This window comes from Chiloscyllium plagiosum, chromosome 28, assembly GCF_004010195.1.
Source record: "Chiloscyllium plagiosum isolate BGI_BamShark_2017 chromosome 28, ASM401019v2, whole genome shotgun sequence".
In the NCBI taxonomy this organism is placed as follows: Eukaryota; Metazoa; Chordata; class Chondrichthyes; order Orectolobiformes; family Hemiscylliidae; genus Chiloscyllium; species Chiloscyllium plagiosum.
The window spans coordinates 50,522,283-50,543,412 of NC_057737.1; the positions used below are offsets into that span (position 1 = coordinate 50,522,283).

Here is a 21,130-nt window from a genome sequence, read left to right on the forward strand (position 1 = left end):
AGGCAAAAGACAGGTAACTATAGGCCAGTTAGCTTAACATCTGTGGTCAGGAAAATGCTGGAGGCAGTCATTAAAGAAGAAGTGGTAAGATTTGTATGGAAAGGCTTCAATCAGGCAGACGCAACATGGATTCAGCAAGAGAAGGTTGTTTGACAAACGTACTGGAGTTCTTTGAATATGTAACAAACACGGTGGATGGAGGGGAATAGGTGGATGTTATATACTTGGATTTCCTGAAGACAGTCGATAAAGTGCCGCATAGAAGATTCATCTATAAGATAAGAATGCATGGAGTTGCAAGGAATGTACCAGCATGCATAGAGGACTTGTTAACCAGTAGAAAGCGGAGAGTAGGAATAAGTTGGTGTTTCTCTGGTTGGAGATCAGTGTGAGCAGAGTGCGATGTAATATATCCAATTTTGCTGATGACACTAAATTGAATGGAAAGGCAAACTATACAGATGATGTGGAGGGTCAGCAGAGAGATTTAGATAGGTTAAGTGAGCGGGCAAGGTTCTGGCAGATGGAGTACAATGTTGGTAAATGTGAGGTTATCCACTTTGGAAGTAAAAATAGTACGTCGGTATTATTTAAATGGTGAAATATTGCAACATGCTGTTGTGAAGAGGGACTTAGGAGTGCTCGTACATGAATCGCCAAAAGTTGATTTGCAGATGCTGCAGGAATATTGGCTTTCATTGCTGGAGGGACTGAATTTAAGAGCTGGAAAATTCTGCTGCAATTGTAGAAGCTGTTGGTGAGGCCGCACCTGGAATATTGTGCGCAGTTCTGGTCTCCTTACTGGAAGAAGGAGAAACTGGCTTTGGAGGCAGGACAGAGAAGGTTCACCGGGTTAATTCTGGAGATGAGGGAGTTATCCTAGGAGGAGAGATTGAGCCGCCTGGGACTGTACTCGCTACAATTTAGAAGAATGAAAGGGGATTTTATAGAAACATATAAAATTAAGAAAGGGATAATAAGATAGAGGCAGGCAAGTCGTTTCCGCTGGTGGGTGAGCCTAGGATTAGGGGATGTGGCCTGAAGATTGGGGGAATAGGTTTCAGACAGAGATGAGGAGGAACTGCTTTTCTCGGAGTAGTATTTATAGAATTGTTTGCCCAAGGAAGTAGTAGAGGCAGCTTCATTAAGTATATTCAAGACACAGGTGGATAGGTTTTTGCATGGTAGGGTAATTAAGGGTTATGGGTATAATGTAAGTAGGAGGAGCTGAGATGATGGGTAGATCACTCATGATCTTAATGGCAGAAGAGGCTTGACGGGTCAAATGGCCCACTCCTGCTTCTATTAATATAAAACTGTTATTAAACTGGAAAGAATGAAGAAATTTAGAAGGATGTTGCCAGGACTCGAGGGACTGAGTTATAGGGAGAAGTTGAATAAGCTAGGACTTTTTTCTTCAGAGTGTAGGAGACTGAGGGAGGGAATCTTATAGAAATGTGGATCATAATTAGAGACATGGATAGGTGAGTGCACTTTGTCTGTTCCCAGGGTTAGAGACTCGAGCACTAGAGGGCATCAGTTTAAGATTGAAGGGGAAAGAATAAAAGGGATCCTGAGGGGTAATTTTATTACACAGAGGGTAGAATTAGCTGCCAGCAGAAGTGGTTGAGGCTGGGACAATAGCAACATTTAAAAGGCATTTAATGAATACATGGATAGGAAAGGTTTAGAAGGTAAAGTGCCAACCGCAGAGAAATGGAGTTAATGTGAATGGGCGTTTTGGTCGGCATGAATCAGTTTGGGCCAAAGGGCCTGTCTCTGTGCTGTGGGACTCTAAACCTCAAGCAGGTTGGAGCAGGAAAATTCATTTAAAATGAAAGATACGGGGCAATCCTCTTTGGATACTCTGAAGGCATACAAGCGTAATCTTGTGTTAAGAAATTAAATAGTATGAAAGAGCAAGGATCTAGGTCTCTAGGAACATTCATCCCTTATAGTTAGCATAAAACACAAAAGTGCAATCAAGATAGTGAATGGAGCATTGATCTTTATTTTCATAAGACCATGAAATATAGGAGCAGAAGTTAGGCCATTCAGCCCACCGCGTCTGCTCTACCATTCAATCATAGCTGGTAAGTTTCTCATCCCCATTTTCCCTCCTGCTCCCCTTGACAATCCAGAATGTATCAGTATTTTTAATATCACAAAAGGTTGGTGGAATTATCGATGGTGTGGAGGGCTGTTTTAGTTTGCAATGGGACATTGACAGGATGCAAAAAGGGCTGATAAGTGACAGATGAAGTTTAACCTGGAATTGTGTGTAGTCATTCACTTTGGAAGGTTGAATTTGCTTGCAGAATACAGGGTTAAAGGCAAGATTCTGGCAGTGTGGATTTTGGGGTTCATGTCCATAGATCCCTCAAAGTTGCCATCCAGGTTGATAGTTTTGTTGGCTTACATTAGCAAAGGAATTAAGTTTAAGAGCCGCGAGGTTATGCCGCAGCTCCAAAAGAGTCCTGATTAGACCATACTTGGAATTTGGTGTTCAGTTCTGGTCGCCTCATTACAGGGGAGATGTGGAAGCTTTAGAGAGGGTGCAGAGGAGATTTACCAGGATGCTGCCTGGACTGGAGGGCATGTCTTATGAAGAATGGTTGAGGAAGTTAGGGCTTTTCCCACGGGAGTGAAGAAGGATGAGAGGTGACTTGATAGATGTGTACAAGGTGATGAGAGGCATAGATAGAGTGGATAGCCAGAGACCTTTTCCCATGATGGAAATGTCTATCACAAAGGGGCATAATTTTAAGATGATTGGAGGAAGGTTTAGGGGTGATGCCAGAGGTGGGTTCTATCCACAGAGTGGTGGGGTGCGTGAATGCACTGCCAGTGGCAGTAGAGTCAGATACACTAGGGACATTTAAGCGATTCTTGATAGGCAAATGGATGTTAGTACAATGAAGAGTACATGGCTTGGAGAGGGTGGACACTAGGAAATTGTTTTCATTAGGCGAGGAGACTAGGACCTGTGGACACAGCCTTAGAATTAGAGGGGGTAAATTCAGAACAGAAATGCGAAGACATTTCTTCAGCCAGAGAGTGGTGGGCCTGTGGAATTCATTGCCGCAGAGTGCAGTGGAGGCTGGGACGCTAAATGTTTTCAAGGCAGAAATTGATAAATTCTTGATGTCACAAGGAATTAAGGTCTACGGGGAGAATGTGGGTAAGTGGAGTTGAAATGCCCATCAGCTATGATTGAATGGCGGAGTGGACTCGATGGGCCGAATGGCCTTACTTCCACTCCTATGTCTTATGGCCTTATGTAGGTAGTCTGATCTTAGAGTAGGATAAAATGCTAGCACAACATCAAGTGCTGAAGGGCTCGTACTGTGCTGTGCTGTACTTTTCTATGTTCTATCTCTGTCTTAAATGAACTCAATGACCTGGCCTCCATAGTTTTCTGTGGTAGTGAATTCCATAGATTCTCCACTCTAGCTGAAGAAGTTTCTTCTTATCTCCATTCAAAAAGGTCTTCCCTTTATTGTAAAGCTGTGCCCTCAGGTTCTAGTCTCTCCTACAATGGGAATATCTTTCCAACATCCACACTGAAAGTGGAATACAGTGTGAATGGATATGTTGGCCTATCTTTACAGCATGTTAAGATACATTTGCTAAGATAGTGAGAGATAAATATTTCCTCTTTAGCTAAATTCTAATGATAGTAAGAATGATAAGTTTGCGGATGGCAGTTTGGCTGAATGGTTGACAGTGAGGAGGAAGATAGAAGTTTACAAGAGAAGATAAATGAATTGGTCTGATGGACAGATTAGTGGCAGTTGGTATTTAACCTTGATGAATGTGAGGTGATGCACAAGGAACAGAGGGATCTTGAGGTGCTTGTCCACAAATGCCTGAATGTAACAAAGCAGGTTAATAGGGTAATTAAGAAGGCAAATGGAATTTGGCTTTATCAGCCGTTTTATGGGGCGGCATAATGGCTCAGTGATTAGCACTGCTGCCTCACAGCGCCAGGGACCCGGATTCAATTCCCACCTCGGGCGACTGTCTGTCTGTGTGGATTTTGCACATTCTCCCCGTGTCTGCATGGGTTTCCTCCGGGTGCTCCGGTTTCCTCCCACAATCCAAAAATGTGCAGGATTGGGGAATTGGCCATGCTAAATTGCCCATAGTGTTGGGTGCATTAGTCAGGGGTAAATGAAGGGGAATACATCTGGGTTGTTGTTCTTCGGAGAGTCGGTGTGGATTTGTTGGGCCGAAAGGCAGATGGTTTAGCAGGGATTTGAAGAAAAGGTTTTTCATCCAGAAAGTGATAGGGTTCTGGAATACTCTTATTGAGAGGATAGTGTGGCAGTAATCTCAATCTTTAAAAAGAACTTGGGTGAGCACTTGAAATGTCATAATATTTGAGGCGATGGGTCTAGTGCTGGAGAGTGGGCCTCGTGTGGGCTTAATGTAACTTTGGCAGTATAGACTTGATGGGCTGAAAGGCCTCTTGCTTGCTATATGTCTCTATGATTCTATGAGCCCAAGCAGTGATGGATGGTCATAGAGTCACAGAGTCCTACAGCATGGAGACAGGCCCTTTCACCCAAACTGATCCATGCCGACCCAAGTGTCCATCCATGCTAACCCCATTTCCATGCACTTGACCTTTATCCTTCTAAACCTTTCCTATCCATGTATTTGCCCAAATGTCTTTAAAAGTTGTTAATGTACCAGCCTGAACCACTTTCACTGGCAGCTCATTCCATATGTGCACCATGCTCTGTGTAAAAAAAAGTTGCCTCTCAGGTTCCCTTTTATTCTTTCCCCTCTAACCTTAAACTGATGCCCTCTCATCCTCGATTTCCCGACCCTGGGAAACCGATTGAGTGCATTCACCCTATTCGTGCATCTCATGATTTTATACACCTCTATAAGATCCCCTCTCAATATCCTAAGGTGTAAAGAAAAAAGCCCTAGCTTGTCCAACTTCTCCCTCTAACTCAGACTCTTGAGTCCTGGCAACATCTTTATAAATATCTTCAGAACTCGTTCCCGTTTACTAACTTCCTATAGCAAGGTGACCAAAACTGAACACTACTCCAAGCATGGCCTCACCACTGTCCTGTACAACTGCTACATAACTTCCCAACTTCTATACTCAATGCCCTGACTGACAAAGGCCAGTGTGCCAAAATGCTCCCTCTCTGCCGTGTCTATCTGTGACTCCACTTTCAGCGAACCATGCAGCTGAACTCCAAGGTCCCTATGTTCCACTACACTCCTTAAGATCCTACTATTCACCATGAGACTTGTATCTTGAGTTAACTTTCCAAAGCATGTGACCTCATGGTTATCTATATTCAACTCCATTTGCCATTTCTCAGCTCACTTCCCCAGCTGTTCAAAGTCCTGCTGCAATATCTGATAACCTTCCTCACTGTTCACAATACCTCCTATTTTAGTGTCATCTGCAAACTTATTAATCATGCCTTGTATGTTCTCATCCAAATCATTAATATAGATAACAAACAGTAATGAGCGCAGCACCGACCCCTGAGGCACTCCGCTAGTCACAGATCTCCATTCTAACAAGTATTGTTCTACAGTTACCCTCTGCTTCCTGCCATGAAGCCAATTGTGTATCCAATTTGCCAGTTTCCCCTGGATTCCTTGTGATCTAACCTTCCTCTAACGGAGCTGTCTTCCATGTGGAACCTTATCAAAGGCTTTACTGAAATCCATACAGACTACGTCTACCGTCCTGCCCTCACCAGTCTTCCTGGTCACTTCATTAAAGAACTCTAACAATTTTGAGAGGCATGATCTCCCACTCCCAAAGCTATGCTGACTACTTCTAATCAAACCTTGCCTTTCCAAATGTCTTGAGAGTGTGGTGATGAAAAAGCACATCAGGTCAGGCAGCATCTGCATAGCAAGAGAATCAACGTTTCAGGCATAAGCCCTTCATCAGGAAAAAATTTTTCTGATGAAGGGCTAATGTCCGAAACATCGATTCTCCTGCTCCTCGGATGTCCCCTGACCTGCTGTACTTTTCCAGCACCACACTTACGACTGTGATCTCCACCATCTGCTGTCCTCACTTTCTTATTCTTTCCAAATGCATGTAAATCTTATCTCAGAGTCTTTTCAAGTAACATACCAACCACAGATGATAGGCTTAGTGATCTATAGCCCCCAGGCTTTTCTTTGCAGCTCCGCTTGAACAATAACACAATATTTGCTACCCGCCAGTCTTCTAGGACCTCACCTGGGGCAATGATGATTCAAGTATATCAGTCAGAGATACTGCAATTTCTTCTTTAGCCTCTTGCACGGTTCTTGGATATATTGGATCAGGACCAGGAGATCTATCCACCTTCATATATTCTAATATGTCCAACACCATCTCTACAGTGATATGGACTGTCCCCAAGATATCACCACTAACTTTCCCAAGTCTTCATATCTTTCTCCACAGTACACATCGGGGAGAAATATTCATTAAGGACCTCATCCATCTCCTGTGGTTCTACACATACATGTCCACTTTGGTCCTTGAGGGGTCCTATTCTGTCTCTAGTTATTCTTTTTCCTTTAATATACTTGAAGAACCTCTTTGAATTCACCCTAAGCTTCTTAGTCAAGGCTATCTCATGCCTTCTTTTTGCCCTCCTGATTTCCTTCTTCAGTAAACTCCTGTATCCCCTGTATACTTCCAAGGATTTTCTTTATTCCAGTTGCCTGTACCTGAGCCATGACTCCTCTTTTCCTGTCATAGCCTCAATATTTATTGTCATCCAAGGTTCTCTATTCCTGTCAACCTTACCCTTCATCGTCACAGGAACTAATAGACCTTGAACTTTAGCTTCTCACTTTTTAAGGCCTCCCACTTGCTGGAGGTCCTTTTACCTGCAAACAAACTACTGCAATCAACCCCTGCAAGCTCCTGCCAAATTCCATCAAATTTGCCTTACCCAATTTAGAACTTGAACCTGTGGACCAGTTTAGTCCCTCTTCATAACTATTTTAAAGTTAATAGAACTGTGGTCACTGGTCCCACTGTCATCTCAAGTGCTCCCCCACTGTCATCTCAGTCACTTGTCCTGCCCTGTTTCCCAAAAGTAGGTCGAGGTTTGGCCCTTCCCGAGCAGGACCCTCTGTATACTGTTTAAGAAAGCCTTCCTGACCACACTTAACAAAGTCCACCCCATCTAAACCTGTAATGCTATGGCAGGCCCAGTCTATATTAGGAAAATTAAAATCCCCTACTCTGACAACCCTATTGCTCCTGCAAGTCTCCCCAATCTCCCTGTACGTTTGTACCTCTAATGCCTAGTGACTATTTGAGGGTCTATAGTCCATCCCCAATAATGTCACCATCCCCTTCTTATTGCTTAGCTCCACCCCTTAAATTAGAGTCATAGAGATGTACAGCATGGAAACAAACCCTTCAGTCCAACCTGTCCATGCCGACCAGATATCCCAACCCAATCCAGTCCCACCTACCAGCGCCCGGTCATTGGATAAACGTATGGAAAAAAATGGAATAGTGTAGGTTAGATGGGCTTCAAATTGGTTGCAGAGGTCAGCACAACATCAAGGGCCTGTATTGCGCTGTAATGTATGATATACATCCTTTTGAAAATATAGGCAAGTGGACGGAGGGAGTGGGTTGCCTTGTAAGTAAGAAATGAAATAACATCAATAGTAAAAAACAAAGTATGGTCAGATGGTGTTGAATCTGTCAGGGTAGAATTGAGGAACTGCAAAGGTAAAAAACAAGCATAGGTGGAGTGACGCACAGGCCTACAAACAGTAGTCAGGAGCTGGGGCGCAAGATACACCAGGAGATAGAAAAGATATGTAGGAAAGGCAAAGTTACAGTGATGATGGGGGATTTCAATATGCAGATGGACTGGGAAAATCAGGTTGGGAGTGGATTGCAAGAAAAGGAATTTGTGGAATGTCTACAAAATGATTTTTTGGAGCAGCTTATGGAGGAGCCCATGAGGGAACAGGTGTTTAGTGTTGTGCAAGGAGGCAGACTCTATAAGGGAGCTTAAGGTTAAGGAACCTTTCAGACTGTGATCATAATATGATTGAATTTACTCTGTAATTTGAGAGGAAAAAGATAGAATAGAGGTAATGATATTTCAGCTGAATAATGGCAACTACAGAGGCATGAGGGAGGAGCTGTATAGAATTGACTGGGAGAGGAACCTAGCAGGAGCGACTGCGTAGCGGCAACGGCAGGCGTTTGTAGGAGTAATTCAGGAGTTACAGCAAAAATTCATCTGGAGGGAAAAGAAGAATGGTTACAGGGAGGACAAGCCAACCATGGCTGACTAGGGAAGTCAGGGATAGCAGGGAAATCATGTAATATGGCAAAGGGCAATGGGCAACCAGAGGATTGGAAAGCTTATAACGACCAACAGAGGGCAACAAAAAGAGCAATGAGGAGGGAGAAGATTAAATATGAGGGTAAGCTAGCCAGTAATATAAAGGAAGACTGTAAGAGTTTGTTTCGATATATAACAGGCAAAAGTGGACATTGGACCGCTGGAGAGATAGTAGTGGGGAACAAGGAAATGGCTGAAGAACTGAATAATTACTTTGCATCAATCTTAACAGTGGAAGATATGAGTAATATCCTAAAAATTTGAGAGTCGGGGGTCAGAGCTGAGTATGGTGACCACCAAGAAGAAGGTACTAGAAAAACTGAATGGCCTGAAGGTGGATAAATCACCTGGACCAGATGGACTACACCCCAGAACTTTAAGGGAGATAGCTGAAGAGATGCTGGAGACATTCGTGGTGATCTTTCAGGAATCACTAGAGTCAGAGAGGATCCCAGAGGACTGGAAAGCACTAGCGTGACACCCCTGTTTAAAAAGGGAATAAGGCAAAAGATGGAACATTACCGACCAATTAGCCTAAGCTTGCTCATGGGTAAGAGTTTGGATTCTGTTGTGAAGGATGAGATTTCTGAATACTTGGAAGTGTATGATAAAATAGGGCAAAGTCAGTATGGTTTCATCAAGGGGAGGTCACGCCTGACAAATCTGCTAGAATACTTTGAGGAAGTAATGAGCAGGTTAGACCAAGGAGAACCAATGGATGTTATCTACCTGGACTTCAAGAAAGCTTTTCACAAGGTGCTACACAGGAGGCTGCTGAGTAAGATAAGGGCCCATGGTGTTAGAGGTAAGGTACTAGCGTGGATAGATTGGTTGCCTGGTAGAAAGCAGAGAGTGAGGATAAAAGGGTTTTTCTCAGGATGGCAGCCGGTGATTCATGGTATTCGGCAAGAGTCAGCGTTGAGAGCACAGCTTTTCACTTTATGCATTAACGATCTAGATGAAGGAACTGAGGGCATTCTGGCTAAGTTTGCAGACAATACAAAGATAGGTGGAAAGACAGGTAGTATTGAGTAGGTGGGGAGGCTGCAGAAGGATTTAGACAGGTTAGGAGAGTGGGCAAAGAAGTGGCAGATGGAATACGACATGGGAAAGTGTGAGGCCAAGCACTTTGCTAAGAAGAATAGAAGCACGGACTATTTTTCTTAATGGGAAGAAAATTCAGAAGCCTGAAATGCAAAGAGAACTTCGAAGTTCTCGTTCATGATTCCCTCAAGATAAACTTACAGGTTGAGTCAGTAGTTAGGAAGGCAATTTTAATTGGAGATGAGTTGAATCTAAGAGCAAGGATGTACTTATAGGCTCTATAAGGCTCTAGTCAGATCATATTTGGAGTATTGTGTGTAGTTTTGTGCCCCATATCTCAGGAAAGATGTACTGGCCTGGAGCATGTTCAGAGGAGGTTCATGAGAGTGGTCCCAGCAATGAAAAGCTTAACATATGAGGAACATTTCAGGACTCTGGGACTATACTCGATGGAGTTTAGAAGGATGAGGGGGGGATCTAATTGCAACATATAGAATACTGAATGGTTTGGACGGAGTGGATGTTGGGAAGATGTTTCCATTGATAGGAGAGTTTAGACCTGAGGCATAGCCTTTAAGGAAAAGGAAGATTTTTTAGAATGGAGATAAGGAGAAACTTCTGCAATGAAAGAGTGGTGAATCCATGGAATTCACTGCCACAGAAGGCTGTGGAGGTCAGGTCATTCAGTATATTTAAGACAGAGATAGTTAGGTTCTTGATTGCCAAGGGAATCAAGGTTAATGTGCAGAAAGTAGGAAAATGGGGTTGAGAAATTTATCAACCATGATTGAATGGTGTAGCAGACTTGATGGGCTGAATGGCCTAATTTATGCTCCTATGTCTTCTGGTCTGGCCTCACTGGATGATCCTTAAGTTATTTCATCTCTGATTACCTCTGCGATACTCGCCTTAATCGCCTTGGAGGTGTCGTTGACAGTATAGAGGACCATTGTAGGCTGCAGCTTGACATTGACAGGATGCAGAGATGGGCTGAGAGGTGGCAGATGGAGTTCAACCTAGATAAATGCGACGTGATGCATTTTGGAAGGTCGAACTTGAAAGTTGAGTACAGGATTAAGGATAGGATTTTTGCAGTGTGGAGGTACAGAGGGATCGTGGTGTGCAGGTACATAGATCCCTTAAAATGGCCACCCAAGTGGACAGGGTTGTTAAGAAAGCATATGGTGTTTTGGCTTTCATTAACAGGGGGATCGAGTTTAAGAGCCGTGAGATCTTGTTGCAGCTCTATAAAACTTTGGTTAGACCGCACTTAGAATACTGTGTCCAGTTCTGGTTGCCCTATTATAGGAAAGATGTGGATGCTTTGGAGAGGGTTCAGAGGAGGTTTACCAGGATGCTGCCTGGAATGGAGGGCTTATCTTACGAAGAGAGGTTGATTGAGCTCGGACTTTTTTCATTGGAAAAAAGAAGGAAGAGAGGGAACCTAATTGAGGTGTACAAGATAATGAGAGGCATAGCCATGAGAGTTGATGGCCAGAAACTTTTTCTCAGGGCAGAAATTGTTAACACGAGAGGTCATAGTTTTAAGCTGTTTGTCGGAAAGTATAGAGGGGATGTCAGAGGTGGGTTCTTTACGCAGAGAGTTGTGGGAGCATGGAATGCATTGCCAGCAGCAGTTGTGGAAGCGAGGTCATTGGGGATATTTAAGAGACTGCTGGACATGCATATGGTCACAGAAATTTGAGGGTTCGTACATGAGGTTTACCTTACATGAGGATCAATGGTCGGCACAACATCGTGGGCTGATGGGCCTGTTCTGTGCTGTACTGTTCTATGTTCTTAATCAACAATGCAACTCTCCCTCCCCTCTTTCTACCACTTTTGATCTGCCTAAAGCACCTGTACCCTGGCATATCAAGCTGCCAGTCCGGTATCTCCCTTTAGCCATGTTTCTGCAATGGCTATAATCTCCTAGCCACACCCCGAGTTCATCTGTCTTGTCAGCTCTCTTGCATTAAAATAGATGTAACTTAATCCAATGGGCATTCCTTGCACCCTGACATGTTCCAGCCTGATATGTCTCTTCAACTTACTATTTCTGGTTACTGTATCTTCTTCCAGCCTCTCATTTGCCTCTGTGCTGTTGTGGATCCTACCCCTGCGTCAATTTAGTTGAAACCCTGATTACCTTCAGACTGTCTGTGTGTAATGTACTGTACAGTGTGACTTGCATTCTATTGAAAATGCTTGACTAGTGGAGATTATAAATGGTATGATCCACATCAGATATCTGACTGAAATTCAAGAAGGAACTAGAAAACTTTTTAGGATTCTTTTTCTTGTTTTCAGGGAGATGAAGAGTTTGACCTGACACCTGCCGAAATTCTATACCAGGGTATACTACCCAGTCTGCCTCAATACATGGTGAGCCAGTATCTTTTTACACAGAATTATACAGAAAAATATAAGACAGCAATTGGCCAATCGAGATAACAAGACAAAGTCACCAAAATCTCAGTGAATCATAGAGCTGTTCTCTCATTAGAGAGAAATGACTGGTGGTGGGTTTAACAAGCTTTCTAGCACTCATGTATCACTGGAGCCTCCTCCCATTCTTCCTTAATTAACTTGAATTGTATCTAGCTTCCCCTTCAATGCATTTGTACTGTTCAACTCAGTTGTTGTCTTTTATTTATCTGAAAATAAAGCCTAGTTCTTAATTAGCTTTTATATTCTCCTATTGGCCTACTTTACTACGTATTCCTACATCCCTTCACTCCTTTAACTGGTTTAGATTATTATTTTCCAAGGAATGTATGGCCTCCTTGTTTTAGATTAGATTAGATTACTTACAGTGTGGAAACAGGCCCTTCGGCCCAACAAGTCCACACTGCCCCGCCGAAGCGCAACCCACCCATACCCCTACATTTACCCCTTAGCTAACACTACGGGCAATTTAGCATGGCCAATTCACCTGACCTGCACATCTTTTGGACTGTGGGAGGAAACCGGAGCACCCGGAGGAAACCCACGCAGACACGGAGAGAATGTGCAAACTCTGGCGCTGTGAGGCAGCAGTGCTAACCACTGTGCAACCGTGCCGCCCACTCTTTTACTCTTACTAAAATGTAAAAACTTGCACAGTACTTTCTTGAAAATCATTTCCAATTTTTACTTTCATTCTGTAAGTTTTCTGATGCTGTTTATAATGTACTGCAGTATTTCTTAATATCGACACTCCCCCGGCCCAGTGATTTTGTAATATTTGCCACTTTGGAAATTTCAAAACTCAAATTGTTAATATAAATTATTAATAGCTGTTGTCCCCACACTGCTTTTTGTGGGCCCCGCTTTCTAATCTGCAAATGATCTTAATTATCTGACGACTTTACACTCCTTTGTATCTTGCTGCCAGCTTGCTATCTATTCTGCTGCTGGGCCTGTGATTCTACAGCCTTTAGCCTTATTGATTTGTAGTTCATATGGTATTTTAGCGAAGTCATTCTTTTATCTAATTTAGATATAATATACTTCCTGCATTACCCTTTCTATATTTCTGTTACTGTCTCGAAGAATTCAATGAGACCGGTCAAGTGAAACTTCCACTTTTGAAGTTGATGCTGAATATTGGTAGTGATTATTTTTATTATCTAGTATTTTGTCCTTTAGTACAGATTCCTTACCACTGATTGATTGATAGTTTAGCTCGACTGATCTACTGTTCTCTAGACACGTGCCATCTCCCTAAATATAATTGATTTTTCTGTTACTTGTCTCGTGAAACCTTTTTAAACTCACCATTAACTTTGTATGATAGTAAAACATTGCTTTTTCTTAGTCATACTTTGACTACATACATATCATTCCTAATCTCATTTTCCAATCTCATGTCCACCTGATGTATCTCCCTGATAAATAAAGAATCAAAATAATTGTTTAATTTTACCATTTTCAATTGTAACCTGTAAACTTTCTCTCTCACCTGTTATTTGGGCCCAATTCAAAATTGAACACCTCTAATTACTTGTACAATTGTAGAACACTTTATTATTTAGTTTTATCCTAAAAATAAATAATTTAATTACTGTATTTCTCTTTGCATTTCTTTTTTGTGATGCTATAATTGTCTAAATGCTGACCAGACAGCGATGTCGACATCCTATAAGTGAATTAAAAAATTTAAAGTAATGAATAGGAACATTTTATTCAGATTGAAACGTGGGGTGCAACAGATAAAAGAATTAGAGTATTAATATGCTAAATATTCGAATGTTTATCAACATTCTATCAACAAACTCTATCAACAAACACATTGACCTGGACCCAATATACCGGCCACTACAGCGGACAGCTGGAACTGACAACTGGAAGCGGCAGAGACAGGCCACTATAAATGCCGGAAGAAACAGCACAGAAGCGCTTCACAGGAGGCTCCCAAGCACTGAGGATGTCACCTAGACAGGGGACGAAACGTTTGCAAGACAAATTCCCAGCTCGGCGAACAGAACCACAACAACGAGTACCCGAGCTACAAATCTTCTCCCAAACTTTGAATTCGAATGTTTTTCTGATGTTTTGCAAAGCAAAGATTTAATGGGCAGGTGGACCAGTTTGAAACAAAAGAAACTGATAAAGTCAAAAATATGAAAATAAATGCTTACATCTTTCAGTACTTGAAAGGAGTAGACATTTACATGCAATGCTTTAGCAGCACAATGCAGCCACATTGGCCAGCTGCTATTTTACCTAACCTGCACCATCAGCACATCTAGTCTGCAAATGATGTTGGTTTTACATTGCTATAGCTCTACCTGCTGAGGAGAAGTTAAATATAGGCTGTAATTCAGCAAAGAAAAGTATGTTTTCTAAGCCCTTGGTTTCCCAATGGCAGATGAGTAAAGCATCTAGCATGGTAGAGTTAAGCAAAAACAGAAACTCAGCAGATCTTGCAGCCTTTCTAGAGAGAAAACAAAGTCAACACTTTGGGTCCAGTGATCCTCCTTCAGAGCGGACCCCCCTCCTCTTCACAGATGCTGCAAGACCTGCAGACTTTGTCTAGCAATTTTATATTTAAGACAAAACTTGTTAGAGGAGGACATTTTAACATTATTTTCTTCCTCAATCTCTGCCATCAATTTTTTCCCCCCACAGATTGCTTTACTGAAGATCCTTCTGGCTGCAGCCCCAACCTCAAAAGCAAAGACTGACTCAATCAATATTCTTGCGGATGTCTTACCAGAAGAAATGCCGTAAATATTCCTTTCCCTTTGATATTAGGAACTTTAATCTCCCACACATTGGACTAATTCACTCCTTTCAATAAATTATTGAACTTAATTTGCATGGAGTGTAAAGATTGGGAACTAAGTGGAAGTAACTTAGTGAAAAATTATTTTCATCTAATTATTCCACTGATTGATGCTATTTTGGTAAGATACACTTGTGTTCAGGATATGGGAGATCTCATTATTTTGACAAGCTGGACTTGATCGAAAGTAAGTAGCTGATGACCCTGGAAATCTGGAATATGGAAAGAAATGACTGGGAATAGTTGTTGAGGTGCCATGTTTTAGATCAATGTTTTCTTTAAAAATCCGAGATGTTAACTCTCTTTCTGTCCATAGTCATTGCCTCCCCTGCAGAGCACTGCAATATTTTCTGTTTTTGTTGTCCTTGAATCCTGTTCCTGTCAGATAGCTCTGTCATTCTTAGTCCCTTATCTGAGAGGCTTTTCTTGTATCTTCATCTTCTGTCACACATCTTAAGTAATTACCCCTTGCGCAGAAGCAGGAATGTCTTGCTGGAATTAAACAAGGCTTTGGTGAGATCACACCTGGTCTACTGTCTGAGGAAGGATGCTGTGCTTGTAAGAGAGAGTGAAGCAACGGTTTGTCTGATTACTGGGGTGGTAGCACTGATATTTGAGGAGACTTCAAATCAGTTAAGATTACATTCACTGGAATACAGAAAAATGAGGGGCGATCTTAATTTTAATGACTGGACAGAGGTTCAATGCAAGAAGGATGCTTCTGGTTCTCTGTGAGTCCAGGGTTCACAGTCAAAGGATTTGGAATAAACCATTTAGGACTGAGATGAGAATTTTTTTCAACCAAAAACCACAATCCAAGGATATGCAGTTTAGGTGAATTTTAGGTGCATCTGACAAGGGTAAGTGTAGAGTAATAGGGAATGGCTTTGGGTGGGATTCTCTTTGGAGGGTTGGTGTGGACTTGTTGGGCCGAAGGGCCTGTTTCCACACTGTAGAGATTCTAAGATATTCTAAGATTCAAAGAGTGGTGAGCTTGTGGAATCCACTGTCACAGAAAATAGTCAATGCCAAAGCGTTGTATGATTTTAAGAAAATCCTGGATATCACATTTGATGCTGAACAGATCAAAGAGTATGGAGGAAAGCAGGTATAGGATGATCAATCATGATAATGAATGGCAAAGCAGGCTTGGTGAGCTGAATGGCATGCTCCTGCTCCTGTTTTCTATGTTTCTGCATTAATATGATGATGTGCTCTTTATCCCAATAGTACCACCGTGCTACAGAGTATGAAACTGGGAGTTGATGTCAACAGGCACAAAGAGATCATCGTAAAAGCAATTTCTGCTGTCTTGTTATTGTTACTTAAGCATTTCAAACTCAACCACATCTATCAAGTAAGTAATGCTGTCATGTTACCTAAGTAATTTGTTAATAATTATGAGTGGTAAGTATTATTTGATGTACAATATTTTTTCCAATGTTTTGCTTCCATTTCTGTCCCAAAGGCATCATATCATTGTTAGCGTCCTCGTCGTTGATCTCTTTCTGAAGTATTCATTCTGGGACATGAACTTCATTGGTTGACCCAGTATTTACTGTCCATGTCTAGTTTTCCTTGAGAAGATGCGATGAACTTCTTTGTGAACTGCTGCAGTCCATTTGGTGTAGGAATGTCCAGAATACTGTTAGGAAGTTCGAGGCTTTTGACCCAGTAACTGTGAAGGAATGGCCATATATTTCCAAGTCAGGAAACTGAGTAGCTTGGGTGGAAACTTGCAGGTCATTGTGTTCCCATACATCTGCTGGCCTTGACCTTGTTATAAATTATGAATTGTAATGCTCATGGGTGAGTCTGAGTTGAGAGTATCGGATCAAAGCCCAATTCAGGCATTTTCTCATCCTTGGCTACATATGAATATTTGACAGTGAGCCAGTACTAAGAGTAGAAGAGTAGGGACTGTGCAGATTTTATTTTTGCTTCTAGCCTAGAGGATTCAAAACTACTTGTAGCCATGATATCACAAGTCAAAAATCTTCTTTACTCAAGGGCTTCTTTTGTGTTTTCTTTTGTCAGGGGTTCCCTTTAGTTTTTGATGTTCTTTTTTCATTTTCATTAACTTCATTATTAGATGATGCAGTCACATGGTAATGTTCCCATCTGTATTTTTGTTGATGTGTAGGGTGATTGTTTCAAACAGCAGTAGAACTTAGAATTGTTTAATGGAGTCCTGGAGTTTGTACGATATGGAAATATCCATTTGGCCTTTTGGCCATCAAACATCTCTTTATTTTAATTTGATTTTCCAGCATTTGGCCTGTAGCATTGCATACAAGGCATTTAAAATATTCATCTAAATAATTCTTAAGTGTTTTGAGGGCTCCCATCTCCATCACACATTGAGACAATGAGTTCCAAAAACACACAACTCTCTAGATAGAGTAATAGAGAAATACAGCATGAAAACAGATCCTTTGGTCCAACCCGTCCATACCGACCAGATATCCCAACCTAATCTAGTCCCACCTGCCAGCACCTGGCCCATATCCCTTCAAACCCTTCCTATTCATATACCCATCCAAATGCCTCTTAAATGTTGCAATTGTACCAGCCTCCCCCACTTCCCCTGGCAGCTCATTCCAAAATTCATAAACCTGACTGCCCTGGTCAACCAATCGTCTCGCCTGCTCCTGCCCCACTGAACTCGTCTCAGCTTATCTGGATTCTGTCCTGTCCCATTTGGTCCAGGAGCTCCCTACCTACGTTCGGGATGCCACCCATGTCATCCTCCACCTCTACAACTTTCAGCTCCCTGGTCCCCAACACCTCATCTTCACCATGGACATCCAGACTCTCCATTCTCGAAGTCCTCCATCTATTCCTCTCCCGCAGACGCGACCAGACCCCACGTAAACATGATCCCATACTCCCAATTCCTCTGCCTCCGCCCATATCTTTTCCCAGGATGAGCAATTTCACTCCAGGGACATCCTCGATGTCCTACTTCAAGGCCCGTAATTTTTCCTTCTCCATGATCAATAATGCCCTCAACCGCATCTCCTCCATTTACTGCACCTCTGCCCTCAAACAATTACCCCCCCTTCACCCAAACAACAAGAATAGAGTCCCTCTGGTCCTCATATTCCATCCCACTAATCTCAAAGTCCAAAGCAACATCCCTTCAAGCCTGCACTAGCTTTCAATATGATCTTGGCTGATCATACAATTTCAGTACCCCACCCCCACTTTTTCTCTATGCCCTTTGATCCCTTTAGGCACAAGGGCTACATCCAGCTCCTTCTTGAATATCATAGAACTATAGGATTCCTACAGTGTGGAAACAGGCTCTTTGGCCCAATAAGTCCACACTGACCCTCCAAAGAGTAACCCAGCCAGACCTATTCCCCTCCCATATTATCCTACATTTACCCCTGACTAATGCACCTAACTTACACATTCCTGAACACTATGGGCAATTTAGCATGGCCAATCCACCTGACTTGCACATCGTTGGATTGTGGAAGGAAACCGGAGCAACTGGAAGAAACCCACGCAGATATGGGGAGAATGTGCAAACTCTAAATAGACAGTAGCCTGAGGCTGGAATCGAACCTGAGTCCCTTGTGCTGTGAGACAGCAGTGCTAACCACTGAGCCATTGTGCTGCCCCTATGTCTAACAAACTAGCCCCAACAGCTTTCTGCGGTAGAGAATTCCACAGGTTCATGACTCTTAAGTTTTATTTTATTCATTCGTGGAATGAGGCATTGCTGGCTAGGCAGCATTTGTTGCCCATCTCTCATTGCCCTGAGGGCAGTTAAGTGTCAACCATATTGCTGTGGATCTGGAGTCATATGTAGGCCGGATTAGGTAAGGATGGCGGTTTCCTTCCCTACAGGACATTACTGAACCAGATAGGTTTTTCCAACAATTGATAATGGACTCATGGTCATTGTCAGACTCTTAATACCAGCTTTTTATTCAAGTTCCACAAGCTACAATGGTGGAATTTGAACCTGGGTCCCCAGAACATTTCCTGGCTCTCTGGATTAAAGATCCACTAATAAATCCACTAGGCCATTGCCTCCCCCAAGTCAAGAAATTCTTCATCTCAGTCTCGAATGGCTTACCCCTTAGTCTTGGACTGTGACCCCTAGCTCTGGACTTTCCCAATATTGGGAACATTCTTCCCACATTTAGCCTGACCAGTCCTATCAGGATTTTGTATGTTCTATGAGATCCAGATACACAACATCTGCCAATTTACCCTTGTCCACTCTACTGGTCACATCCTCAAAAAATTCCAGAGGATATGTCAAGCTTGATTTCCCTTTAGTGAATCCATAGTGATTTGGACCAATTACATCCAAGTGCTCAGTTCGTACATCCTTAATAATTGACTCCAGCATTTTCCTCATCCTCGATGTCAGGCTGACTGGCTTATAATTTCCCGTTTTCTCTCTCCTCCCTCTTTTAAAAAGTGGGATTACATCAACTACCCTCCAGTCCACTGGATCTCTTCTCGAGTCCATAGAATGCTAGAAAGTGATCACCAATGCATCCACTATTTTTAGGGCCATTTAAGTACTCTGCAATGCAGAACATCAGGCCTTAGGGATTGGGTTTTGATCCCTCAATTTCCCCAGTACTATTTCCTGACTAATAAGGATTTCCTTCAGTTACTCCATCATGTTTAACCCTCTGACCCTGGCATTTCAGGAAGGTTATTTGTGTCCTCTTTAGTAAAGACAGATCCAAAGTATAGCTTCTTAACCAGTCTGCCATGAGAGCCCTTGTCACATGTCTTACTGAAGTCCACGTGGACTGTATCAACTGCACTACCCTCAACTATGCATCTAGTCACTTACCTTGAAATATTGAATGAAATTTATTATTGTGATCTCCCCCTTACAAAGCCATGCTGACTATCCTTGATTAATACTTGCCTGTCCGAGTGGAGACTAATTTTGTCCTTGGAATATTTTTCCAAACATTAAGAATAGTTTATATCCTCAATCACCACAACATCCTAAGCCACTAGACAGCATTAATTTAGTGGATGCCATACTAGTTAAACTGCCACAAGAAATCAGGCATAAGTGAAAAACAAAAGATGTTTTAAATAACTGGCATACACTTCAACACAGAAAGCCATCAGCTTTAGACTAGTCACAGATTGGTAAATTCACAACAAAGTTGTTATGTTTATTTCTAATGACGTCACTGCATCTCGGGTAATTCACAGTATGTGAAGCATTTGAAATAATACACGCTAATATTTGGGAAATAAAACTGTTCACTCTTAAATTATCAAATTTATTTTGTGCTCATTACAATAGTATCCACTATTCCTTTGTTAAAAGACTTAAAACTGTTTTACTTGGTTTGAAATCTCTCTCTCTTCCACCTCCTTTGAAGACCTCCTGTCTGCGTTGAAAGCATACTTTGCAATTCCACTGTTCTCTTGCAGCACCACCCATTCTCTAGTGCCTCCCCTGAAGACGCCCTTCCCCAACCTTTTCCCTCCTACCCTTTTCCATCCTCTCCCTATCGCAATTTTGAACACTTCTAGCAAGCTTTGTTTTACTTTCTTTTCTACAAAGAAATGAATCTCAGTATGTCTGGTCTCTCCTCTTAACTAAAACTCCATATCTCTGGGCTCATAATGGATTTCTTCCGCATACTCCTCCTGACATTTTTCTTCAACTTAGATGTCCAAAACTCCACCTAACTGAAACCTTACTAATGATTTTATAAGACTTAATATTATCTCTCCACTTTTAAACTCCACACCTAGTTTATAAAACTGCTTGGCTGCATGAATGAACTGATATCCAGAGCCATCCATTCAGTTTCCACTATTGCACATTGTGAAGTTAAACTGTCGAAATCTGACCAGAAAAATAGCCATGAAAATTGGTGAATTGTAAAAATGCAGCTTGAGCCCTTCAGGAAGAGACCCTGCTAAAACTAGTTTCACACAATTTTTACTGGACTGGGTCAGGATTTATTGCCCTTCCCTAATTGTCAAGAGGGCACTTAAGATTCATCCACAGTGCTGTAGATTTAGAGTCACATGTTGGCCAGACCAGGGAAGGACAACAGAACTCTTTCTCTAAGTAATATTAGTGAATTAGATGGCTTTTTATAGCAATTGACAATGATTTCATGGTCAGCATTACACAAGCTTATTGTCCAAGATTTTTTATTACGTTCAAATTTTAGCATTTGCCATGGTGAGATTTGAACACATGTCCCCTGAACATTAACTTGACATTCTGAATTAGTCATAGAGTCAATGACACTATCACTTAATACCACTACTTCCCTTTAATTTACTGAATGCTTTGAGGAGAAAGTGAGGTCTGCAGATGCTGGAGATCAGAGCTGGAAATGTGTTGCTGGAAAAGCGCAGCAGGTCAGGCAGCATCCAGGGAACAGGAGAATCGACGTTTCGGGCAAAAGCCCTTCTTCAGGAATGAGGAAAGTGTGTC

The 21,130-nt window shown here is 42.1% G+C and overlaps 1 protein-coding gene across 1 annotated transcript in view; it reads left to right on the plus strand.

The window, feature by feature from the left end:
• The window catches only part of strip1 (striatin interacting protein 1), a gene marked incomplete at its 5' end in the record, with an annotated part of 196,340 nt that overhangs the window by 117,207 nt on the left and 58,003 nt on the right, over positions 1 to 21,130 (plus strand). Inside the window, 3 exons of the mRNA XM_043718937.1 lie at positions 11,718 to 11,792; positions 14,520 to 14,617; positions 15,907 to 16,033. Coding sequence (XP_043574872.1) covers positions 11,718 to 11,792; positions 14,520 to 14,617; positions 15,907 to 16,033 — 300 coding nt within the window. The remainder of the gene's footprint in view (positions 1 to 11,717; positions 11,793 to 14,519; positions 14,618 to 15,906; positions 16,034 to 21,130) is intronic.